This window comes from Cynoglossus semilaevis, chromosome 2, assembly GCF_000523025.1.
Source record: "Cynoglossus semilaevis isolate Cse_v1.0 chromosome 2, Cse_v1.0, whole genome shotgun sequence".
Lineage (NCBI taxonomy): Eukaryota > Metazoa > Chordata > Actinopteri > Pleuronectiformes > Cynoglossidae > Cynoglossus > Cynoglossus semilaevis.
The window spans coordinates 8994223-9006116 of NC_024308.1; the positions used below are offsets into that span (position 1 = coordinate 8994223).

Below are 11894 nucleotides of genomic sequence, written 5' to 3' on the forward strand. Positions count from 1 at the left end.
GCCTGGCTAAACTCTGAGAAAGCACCAAAGCGAAATTGGGAACTGTACGGAACCTGGACGCAGCAGCACAAGCTGACCCCATGAAGAGACTTTCTAATCCCAACCATCCAGCATCACACACACACACACACACACCCCTCCTCCGTGAGACTGTTTTCACTGTGCACTTGCTTCAGATTTTGTTCTTAATTTTTTTCTAACAACCTTTTAGTTCCTGCAGTTCTGTAGGTGGTTTGAAAACTAAAGCCGGATGAATTGTGTCCATAAAATGAAGTAATTTTTGGATTTATATATGCCCAGAAATAATCTTGACCTGAAGACTTTACTGCCACACCTCACACGCAACATTAACAGTCTGGAGTTAGACTAGATAAAAATGCACTACCCAATTTTAAATCTCAGAGATTTCTTGATCTTTTGGTTAATTCTCAGTCGATTCTTCAATAGAATTTTTTTTTTAGATGACACCACTCTTTGGATTTGTCTGTAGTAACATTACACATGGAACCAACCCATTGTTATATTATAGCTGTGACTTTGAGCTTTACCACATAATGTTCAGCATCTGTTCATGTTTGTGTCAGAGAGTTTATTTTTCTAAAGGAGTAAAGCTTTATCCTTAACACTTTCCTTTCTCTGTGTATTAATTTGCGTTACCTACTTAGGGCAGATTGCATTACATTGCACATTGTAACTGTTTTAATCAAGCCCAACATTTAAGGTGTGACATCTGCAGTCAGTTTGTTTATTATTGATCTGAGATGTTGGTGATGAAAGAATGTCTTGGGTTTGGACTTTAACATAAATATAAAACTTTAAAATATGAACGTGGTTTTATTGATGAATGTATATGTGTTGAACAGGCAGTCTACCTAGTCTACCTGCTCTCTCGCTCTCTAGTTAGACATGACATGAATATTGTTAAAAGCAGTGTTAATCCTGACTGATCCACACGAAACAACCTCGCTCCGTGGACTGGGAGGTCAGACTTTCAGGATCAGCCACAGAGCTGAAACTCTCTGTCTTCGTCAGTGACATCACAGCAGCATGGGCTGCTGATTGTTTGTTTGTTTTTTATTTTGAATACAAGAAGTCTATCGATAGTTGCAAAAATAAAAAAAACAAACAAACAATGTATTTAATGTTGCGTCAGGTCTTGTTTGACACAACATGGTCGTGCTTTGCTTTAAGCATTAATATGGAATGTGTCTCGTGTTCCCTGGTGAAAACAGACTGTCCTCTGCACTGTCTGCATTGTTGTCATTTCAATCAGGTTCTCTGTACGTTAAAAAACAAAAAGCATTACTCAGCATCAACTGCAGAACTGTGATTGGATGTTTCTGACGGTGAAAATGTCCTGTGGTCTCTGCTCATTTCTGACCAAACAGCGAACAACACTTTGAACATCTCTTCCATTTTTAACTTTCGTTTTTTTATTATTATTATTATTAATGACAGCAAGCAGCGTCAACAAATGTCATGTTTTTTTTTTTTGTCTTTAACCCGTGGGTGGTTGATACAGCACTTTGTAATAATTGCAGTGGAGTGACATGTCATCACTACAGTAGATGTTTCTTCGTTTAAATGTCGTCAGTCCTTTCACACGCGTGTGTACAGAGTCCCTGGATTTTACGAATTAACCACTTGTTTTTTTAAGGCTCACCCATTAGGCCTTTTTAAATTGTAAGGTAACTGTATTTTATTTTGTATTTTCTAACATGTAATAAAATCATTATTGGAGGTTTTGGCCACAATATGTAATGCATTTAATTGAATTAGAATAAATATTAAATATTTTGTTTTTGCACTTTGTGTGTTTTTTTAATGCAATTTTAACAAGGGCCATTTTTAATTATTAAGGTATTAAGTATACCTTGTCCATTCAGTTGATTATCTTTACAAAACAGCTTGTTGCTTGTTTTGTTAGCTTTCATCCAGAATGAATAATTAATATTGAAACAAAAAAGCCAAGATGTTGCAAGAAGAAATAAACAAAAAACAAATGGCAAAAAATAAGCTATGACTTATTTTTAAAACTATAAACTAACTATAAACATATAAAACTAAAATACTAGTTGGACCAGAAGTGGCTAAAGATTAGCCAGTTAGCAAAAACAATGTAATTAGATTACTCTGAAATTATCTAAAATGTTGCCTTACTGTTTTTTAAATATATAAATACGTGAATATGACGATATATTTAGATTTATAAAACGTATTTTGTTTCTTAAGCTTTACGTCAGTGTTGACAGACTTGGTAGGGTGTGTCGGGCGTTAGGACCATGAAGCCCCGCTGCTGCAGCACCAGTACATTCCTGTACATCTAAAAGGGAAGGTCTGGTGATCAAGGTAACACACCTTTGCAACACAGGAAGGAGAAGCACTGACAGACAGACTGACTGAGAGACTGACTGACTGCTTCTTCCTTCTTTTCCTTCACAGTGTCAGCTCCTCCTTCTCCTTCTCCTCCCCCTCTCTCCTCTTCTCCTCTCACCTCTCCTCCGTTCATCCATGCTGGCTGTGTGAATTGGCTCTCTCTGGTTCTGGTTCATTCTGCCGTTTCACCAACTCCAACGGCTGTGGAATGAGTTTTATCACCAACTGGAGACGGAGCATGAAGAATCATGACAACCGGAAGTGAGTGAAATGAAAGGGAAATTTAATCCTGGCTCTGTCAGCACACGTCTGTCTGTCTGTCTGTCTGCCCCCACTGTAGTCTCATCTGTAATCTCTAATCTCGGCCTGTTGAGATATTTACTGTCATCCCTCAGCTTTAATCCAACTCTGTGTTTTCTCCTTCGTGAATATTTATATCAGATGTTTGTTGTTTGTTTGTTTTTTGTGAAAGCAGCTGAAAAGTTGTGCTGGGTGGATTTCCCTCTTCCTGCTCCGAGGACGTCAGCTCTGGCTCTTCAGCTGCGTTCATTAAGTGTTTTGTTGCAGAACAGCAGCCTGTCAAACAACATTACATCCATATGCGATGCGGTCTGGCAGGATCACAGTGATGTGGCAGCAGCAGCTGCGCCAAGTCGGCTTTTAAAGTCAACATAATGTATTAATGACGCCGTAGTGTTAATCATCTCTGTGGCTCTTTATGACTTTGGAAACTTGAATATGTCCTAATGATAACAAAGATAAGACGTAGTCACTTGTTACAGCAGCGGGGTGGAAACGACGCAGTTAAACCATTTCTACTATCGTAGTCCTTAATGTTCACTCACTAGTTAATCATTAAGGATGAAATTACTCATAAGAGCCAGAGTAAATAGAACAGCATGTCAGTAATTCTAATCTTAAACTATCACTCTTTAACAGTTCTCAGTAAAAATCACACACAATCCCATTGTAAACTGGGATTACCATGTCATGCAGAATCAGACTGGGATGTATTTGATGATAACTTCATATTAATGGCAGTACATTTATAAAGTGAGGCCATTTCTCACATCATTTATAAAAAAAGACTATAATAGAATAGACCATGTGCTTGGACTTTTCTATATTCCAATCCAATTTTGCGAAAAATTGATGATTGAGGACAGAGGAGCGGAAACAAACCGGCACATTGTCTATTAGCCATGCAGTCCACTCTCAGATGTAGTTCATCTAGTCATTATTTATCGTCACAATAGGATAATAAATTATTATGTTATAATAAACACGTCATCAGCTGGAACACATTCACAATAAAATTCTTATTAAAATACTTTTAATGTTCATTAAACAACAGGCGTGGGTGGAGTATTAATTATCATATAGTAGGACAGCAGTAGTACTAGTAGTATATACATCTCTGAGTCATTACATGTGATTTATGTTAAAGAGCACAACATTACATTGTTTGTATTATTACTACTGTAATTACTACTACTACTAGTAGTAGTAGTACTACTGCTGCTGTTTCTCTAATATCTGGTTACAACTGCTTATTTGTCCCAAGGATATTTTGAATATATCTATACAACTTTTTTTCCTTACTTGCTGCCTGTGTTGGTAACACATCTGGGCTGCCCCTCTGTAACATCCCAGTGTTACACTTCAAGTGTCTTCACCAACGTCTCCCTCTCATCATCATGAGATCCATTCTTACGTTCTCTCTAAGATGACCTTTGACCTTTCCACAGGGATTCTCAGGAGACACAGGACATCGCTGACAGCCCCGACTCTCTGAACCAGTATGTCCACACACACACACACACACACACACAAACTTGTTGTTGGAGCCATCGTCAGTAACCCAAATTAATTGTTAATTAAATGTTTGGTTTTTTTTTTTCCAGAATATCAGTCATCGACAGTCCAGACCTTGACCCCATCATCACAGACTTTGGGTGAGTCACTTCAGAGAGAGTAAATACAAATGATTAATAAACTGGTGAGTTCATTTTTGTCATGGAATATTGTCAGCTGAGCGGTGTTTACCTGCCATACGGCTTCAATCTGATACCTGGGAGTGTCCACATACACTCCTGTGTGTGTTTATATGGTCCTCGTGATCGTATTTCTTCAACAAAAGCTCTGGATTTTCAGCCCTTGAGATGAGCGTTCTTTTTCCTTAAACAAACTTCTATTCTGTTTCAGGTTACAGCTCGCGGACAACTCAGCAGATCTGGAATCGACAGATCCCTCAAATGGGTAAGAGTTGGAAATTTGACTTGGACTAATACTGTCAGGTGACAGCTGTGATGTGTGGTTGTTGTTGTCTCAGTGTTGTTACATTGTCACTCACAGTCACTTTGATTTGTTTTGGTGTGAAGAGTCTGTAACGTTTTACAGTGTTGTCTGAGTGATTAATGTATTCATGATTTAGACCAGGGCTGTCAAACATAAATTTACAGCCAGTCAAAATTAAAGTCACTGGCATATACAGTATATACAATACAATATACAGTACATATAAATATAGGGCCTATATACTGGCAGGCCAACTTTGGTTCATATATGATGTGATCTCGCGGGCCAAACATGATTACACTGCGGGCCAGATTTGGACCCCGGGCCTGAGTTTGACACGTGTGATTTAGAAGGAGAAAACATCACGTCAGCACTCCACCCTGTCAGATTATGACGGGGTGAGTGTGAACACAGACCTGTTGTTTATGCAGTTGCCCATTAGCACATGGTGAGTGTAGGCATGTGAGACAGTCTCTGGTAGGCTGCTCTGTGTAGCATCATAATCAGTCAAGCAAGTAACTGTCATTAATGAGCTAATAACAGCTACTCATGAGGGTTCTTGGGGCTCTAATAACTGCACCATCATCATCTAGAACAGAGGTACTAGAGTAGAAATCTTGAAGGTCCATACAGTATGTATGTTGTGTTTGGATGTGAGAATGTAAATGTCAAAAACTCTTAGTGTAAAGCGGTGTGTGTGGCCATTTAGACCAGAGAAGTGGTCACAGACCGTTGACCACGGTGTTGGTGAAGTAGTTAGTCCAACAGACGGAGCTGTAAACACAGCTCAGCCCTGGATTTCCCTTGAAGTAAAAGCAGACACAGGCACTTGTTTGTTGTCAAGGTTAAAATGTGTTGCTTGGATTTTATTGCTACGTCTTGACAATTGATGCCTCTTTTATTTGTGACTCTTTAATTATTAATGCCCGTGACCCTGGTGATACTTTTCCATCCTTGCCAAAACTTTGAGAGGACAATAGTGTTTATAGCTTTTCTTTTCAATTTAAACACAACATATGAAACAAAGATAACACATTTGCCTTGGTTTCACAACATCCTTCTCCAAGTATAGAAAAAAAAAATCTACATCTAATCTAGTTATCAGCTCCAAGAACCCATGACACTCTGTGCTCTTCACGTGTGACACGTGAAAGCAACAATTGTTCTCTCCTCCAAACTGCGGCCCAGACATGTGCTGTAACCCACGTTTGGTTGCGCTCATTATGTTTATTGTATTTTAAATCAGATAGTGTCAAGTAAAAAATCTCCCAGTTGCAACAAAGACTTTGACATATGTCATGATGTCATGTGACCGTGATCTTTATGCTTTGCTGAGCTAAGCGGCACCTATGTCATGTGACCGTGATCGTGAAGCGTTTATGCTTTGCTGAGCTAAGCGGCACCGATTAACAGATGTACGCTCATTTCTGCTACTGCTGTGGGGACATGTTTAGGTCCAACATGGTGGAGACCGTGGAGACGTCTTGGTGTTGTGAGTGTCACAGTGGGCAGTCGTGGGCAGTATTACATTTTTAATATTTGGTTAATTGTGCCACATTCATTTGTTATATTTCTTTTTCAGGTGAGAATTTTAAATAGTTCAGAGAAGCAATAGCTGTGTAATACAATAATAACAAAATAAATAAGAAAACGTTTGGTAACCACTGGTATAAAAAAGATAGAGAGGCCATTAAATTTACACATATGATTGCAACTAGTTAGCATTTCATGCTACATTATTATTGTTGTTATATCTTATCTTGGTGTGCACATATTTTACACTTAATATTTTCAATATCAGCATTATCAGCAGCAATCATTTATTCACCCAGCCAATAAAGCCAACAAGTACTGTACGAGCTAATCAAAGTCAGAGTTAGCAGCTGACTCATGCCATGGCTAACTTGAGGTTGTTCCTGTTGATTCTGTATCTGGACAAACTAGGCTATTCCAAAGACATGACCAACAGTTAGCCTGATTAGCAGCTACACTTGGTAAACAAGCCCAGAAAAGCTACAAACAACTGAAATCAATATTTTCAATATTCCGATGTCATCTTTTAGCCATCTTTTTTTAATTCATATTTTTTAAGATCTTGTTTTATTATATAACCTTAGTTAGTTTGGTTAGTTTCAATGATTTAATTATAAATAGCATGACATTGTTGTTTGTTATGGGAAATGTTTGTATTTCCTGCGACAAAGGCATTAAAATGACATTTCAGTGATAAAATCATGCGTAGTTCAGCACCATATCAGAAGAGTGAAGAGAATTAGTTTCAAAAGTATCCTTAACAAAAGGCGTTCTTCCAGCCAAGTACATCGCATTTTCTCGTGTATTTGCTGTACAGCATCTACCTCATCTATTTCTGTCTTCTCCTGTAGCTGCAGTGTTAGTTCTCTGCCTCTGCAGCAGACTAGAACTGCTCACATCGTCACATAGTCACAGCCACTCATCTTTTTCTCCCCCCTGTTCTATCCTAATAACCTTCGTCCAAATCTTTACACACAGCAAAGTAATGCACGACCGTGTGTGTGTTGGTGTCAGAACCGTTGTGATTATACGTCATTTCTACTTTAATACATTCTCCTGATGACGTTGCTGATAGTTTGACATCTTTTTAAAACCTCTGTGATGTGGAGTTGTGGAAATGTAGGCCCGCCCCTTTAGGAGCAGGAACCAATCGTTGAAGAGACTGCAGTGTGTCTACCAAGAGCATGATGATCGGATGATGTGTGTGTGCACGCTTGTGTGTTTGAGCCGCAGCACAGATAGATTGTGTATTTTCTCCTCGTGTGATAGTCATCCCAGTCTTATTAAGAGCTGCGTTTACTGCTCCCTCCCTCCCTCCCTCCTCGTCCTCCTCTTTCTCCTCCTCCTCTTCCCTGTCCCCTTCCTCCTACTTCTCCCCTTCATCCTCACTCTCTCCCTCTCTCACTGACAGCCTTTCTTTTCCTCCTCTTCTGCTGCTGCTTCTGCTCTTGATGCTACAGAAAGACACACATACACACAGACCATAACACTGCTTTGCTCTAAAGGCCCAGGGCTTCACTCTCTTTTCTCTCTCTCTCTCTCACACGCACACACACTCGCACTTTGACAGATGAAAATGTCAGGAGAGGACGAGACTCTGTCAAATGGGTAAGATACTTTGTCACTGCTGCGTGTCGGTTTTATGACTCCAGGAGTCAGTACAGGTGTGGGTGTTTATGTCAAGGTAATGGTAGATGTTTTATCCTGTGTGTGTTTGAGAGAATGAGGTCCAGCTTTGACACTCAGGTATGTGGACAAACTTGTCAGGTTTTCTTCCTCGGAGCAGTTTGTTATTCGTGTCACAGTGTGATGCCAACAGGCCTCGCTGTCTTTGAGCGGCTAAAATAATCTGTTGTTGACAAACTGTGTCCACCTCTGTGGAAAATCCACTGCTTCGTCACCCTCTGGGCTCCGGCTGCAGGTCTACAATGTCTTTATCAAGTACATTTCTGGGAGAGTTATCGGTGTTTTTAGGACTGGCAGTTATACTGGAAGAAAAACAGGTTCTTAATGAGACACAATGTTATGATGAGGATGTAAATTATACTAAGGTTAAGGCAGTGGTTCCCAAAGTGGGGGGTGGGCTTCCCTGAGAAGCTATTGAGCTGTTACATTAAGTCAAACTAATTTGTGATTGAATTTGTGATTTTTACTTTGATTGTACCACAGCAGGGAAATCTGTCATTTTATTTCCTTCATCTAACGAGAATGTGGGTTTTGTTAGAATCACAGTATTAATTGTAATCGTGTTGACATGACTAATAGTACTACCTGGGGTCCGATATTAACTCTTTGCCGATATCCGATATTCCGATATTGTCAAAACTGATTTTGATATTAACCGATACCGATATGGGCCGGATAATATTTATTTATTTATTCACTGTATGAGAAGTATGAGATTAACTAAATGAGCTGCAATGCTGCCATCTAGTGACTTTCACTTTAACATACAGTCGTTTATCCCCAAAACTATTTTTAGGGGACACATCATTTGTAAACCCAGTCATTGTGTTATCGGGTTTTTATTATCAGAGGAGAAACCGATAATGGTTCTTACAGATATTACATGATATGCTTCCCTAGTTCTATTATTTGATTTTCTACCTTGTAGTTTTTGTAAATGATGGATTAAAGTTAATTTAAGGGATTAATCTTAACCATGGAGTTAGGCTTTACTAATGAAGGGTGGTCAACAAGTCCTGACAAGTACAGCTGTATGCTGCTCTGATCTTTTACTGAATAGTGATGAGTGTGTGGTAAGTGGCGCTCGAGTGGCCGTGATCATGTGCGTCAGGCCTGAAAAGGACGTACACTCACTGTGCAATTAGGTCTCCAGAGAAATGATTTCAAAATTGCTGATGAAAGTTTAAATTAAATTATGGGATGGTAATGTGTGGCATGCGTGTCCTCCACTTAACAGACGGTTCCTATTGTCCTGGCTCTGACAGCAAGTTGTTATTGCCTGCAACTGTTAATGACTCCCTATATGTAAAGGACAGTGTCCTGTCCTGTCTCTTTCACCTCGGGCTGTTCTTGGACTTCACACTGTCTATTACATATATAGGTGCAAATCCCCCTGTGCTTTGTTTTTCCTACAGCTAGGACTAGTTGAGTTGGTGTTCACCAATGGAGTGGGAACAAAGCTACTGATTGTTTCCTCTCTGCCTTGTTACCATCCTCATTCTTCAGTCAATTTAATTAGGCTACTTAAACTATTATTTGTCCCTGTGCAGTGCATCTCAGTCCACATGTGCTGTGTCTTTTTCAACTTAGATACAGTACATAGCTGGGTTTCCCCCTAGAAGACCAAGCTGTGGGTCTGAGTGTCCCAAGGCAAGACAGGAAACCCCAGATTGACCATAAGACCCCAGGCCAGTGTTTGAGACTGTGTCTGAGCCCAGCTAATGCAGGAAGTTTGGTTGAGTCTTGAAGGTTCGATTGAGTCCATATTGGAGTTCTACCACTTTAGGTTTATCTCTCTTAAGAAAAGAGTAGCGTCCAAATCAATGGTGAAATAAAATGGCAACACAACATATAATAATACATATGTGCTGTGGATGCACTCCTAATAGAAAAAAACTATCTAAAATACAATGATTAGAAAAAATGAATGAACATTTTATTACCACTTCCATGACTATTCTCTTAAAGCTTGAAAAATCTTAAAGAAAAAAAAAAGGTCCTCCACGAGAAGTCATGGTTGACACTGAGGTCATTAGTCATGTTAATGTTGAAGAACATTAGTGTGCACAGCCATCAGTAGTGATGGTTCATATTTTCCATTATCCTAATGTAGTGGTTCTGCTCAGCGTGCTAGTACAAATATTCTCCACACATCACGCCGTGTGACTGTTGAAGTTAGGCAATGAATTAAAAGAGAGAGAAAAAAACCCAACATGTGTCAGGACAGCTCAGAGATGGAGCCTTGTGACTCTCTCACTGGTCACTCACGTGGAGATCCTGTGGACCATGTAATGAAGACAGAATTCACTATGACGTCGTCATAAAATATCAAGAGCTCATACACACAAAAGGGCTGTTTATATATATTTATATATATATACTCAGGGAGGAAATTTCTAAATATGTCTATATGTATATATATATAGAGAGAGAATACTCTTTTGTATAGCATCTGTATGTGAGCTCTTGGTATTTTATGACAGCATCATAAAATTCATATATAATATACATATAAATGTATATGGCAGATGGTATACAAACAGGTGTTGTATATGTATATGTGTATATATATATATATATATATATACACTATATATATAGAGAGAGAGAGAGCAAGAGAGAGAGATAGAAAGAGATACAGTATCAGGTCAACCAAGTATTCCTGTAACTCAGCTTGTTGTCCCTGTAGATTCCATCATTGTACTGTATGTATCTCTTTTGTTGACAAGTGGCTATAATAGAATGACACTTAAAGTGTTGCCTGGCAACTTGGCTAGCATGTGGATTTGGTGAAAGAAATCCAATGCAGCTCAGCTGGAACATATACAGTATGTTTGTAAAGAAAAATCATCCAGCAGGGGTTGCTACAATGTAGCTTTGATAATCCGGTACATGATTTTAGTGTTGTGATACATAGTGGTTTAATATAAATCAAATCCTTGGATTATGTCAAAACTAGGGCTGTCCAACAGTTGAATTAAGCATCTGATTAATTATGACTGTTCTGAGGACGGGGGAGGGTACCTTTCACCACAGTGTGTTTGAATAACATATGTGTATCAACTGTGTATTAAAGCAACAGTAATGGATGGACAGTGAAATGATACCATTTTAAACAACAGTCAAAGTTGTATTTATCAGTTTCATATTATATGAAATAAAGTTGAACAGTACATGAAGAAGACACAATTGTCCTAAAAATGACTAAGGGATTTCTTTGTGTTTTTGTGGCTTTTTTAAACAGGATAATAAATGGTTGATATTTTGCTTCTGCAGGTGCTCTAGATCAGACCTGTCTGTGGCTCTGGAGGATTGTATGGCTGCCCTGGATCTGTTTCTCAGAAATGAATTTGAAGAGGCGCAGGAGCGACTTAAATGCAGGTAAAACTCTAACCTGAAGCTTCTACTAATATGGCGGCTGCTCTCTCATGAAGTGGAGCTCGGCTGCACCTGGCCAAACAACTTCACAGATTTATGTATAATGAAGGAGAGAAAAACTACAGAAGTGCTGACGTTAGGTTTACGGGCAACTCTGCTTGTACTGTTGAGCAGTTGCCAGTGGGAGGAGACTAACTTGAATTGTTAACTACCACACACACACATGCTGACAAACACACACACATGACTTGTGTCCTGACTGTGTGTTTTAACCAGAGTCATGGCATGACGACAGCATATATTTTTTAGGTAAAGTAAATGAATGGCATTCAGTAAGCCCAGATCCTCACTGCTACAAACCGTGAGACTTGGTCATTGGATTCAAACCATGTGTTTCCCTCACAATTGACATACATTGTGACTTGTCATGTCACAAGTTAAGTCAAGTAAAGGGAAGTCATATGTTAGGTGAAGTCAAGTCACAAGTTCATTCAGATCTTGTCCAAGTAATTATGAATCAACAGAATCTGGTGTGGAAAGAAGAGGATCAGGATCAGTTACTGATGTTTCCGGGCAATTTTCCAAACTGTTTTGGGAAAAAAAAAAGACAAAAGATGGATTTG

At 39.1% G+C, this 11894-nt stretch overlaps 1 protein-coding gene across 3 annotated transcripts in view; it reads left to right on the forward strand.

Annotated features, from left to right (window-relative positions):
• Positions 1 to 2256: 2256 nt before the first annotated feature.
• Positions 2257 to 11894, forward strand: part of ttc39a (tetratricopeptide repeat domain 39A) — a 22883-nt gene continuing 13245 nt past the window's right edge. For 2 of the 3 annotated variants that reach the window (XR_003048891.1, XM_025053105.1), the window contains exons 1-5: positions 2257 to 2637; positions 4125 to 4175; positions 4281 to 4331; positions 4582 to 4635; positions 11170 to 11274. Coding sequence is in view for 2 of the 3 variants with exons in the window: in XM_025053105.1 (XP_024908873.1) it covers positions 2585 to 2637; positions 4125 to 4175; positions 4281 to 4331; positions 4582 to 4635; positions 11170 to 11274 (314 nt within the window). In the remaining variant the exon portion in view is untranslated. Of the gene's footprint in view, positions 2638 to 4124; positions 4176 to 4280; positions 4332 to 4581; positions 4636 to 6143; positions 7816 to 11169; positions 11275 to 11894 lie in introns of those variants that run through there. The other variant, XM_008335663.3, reaches the window with a different exon arrangement.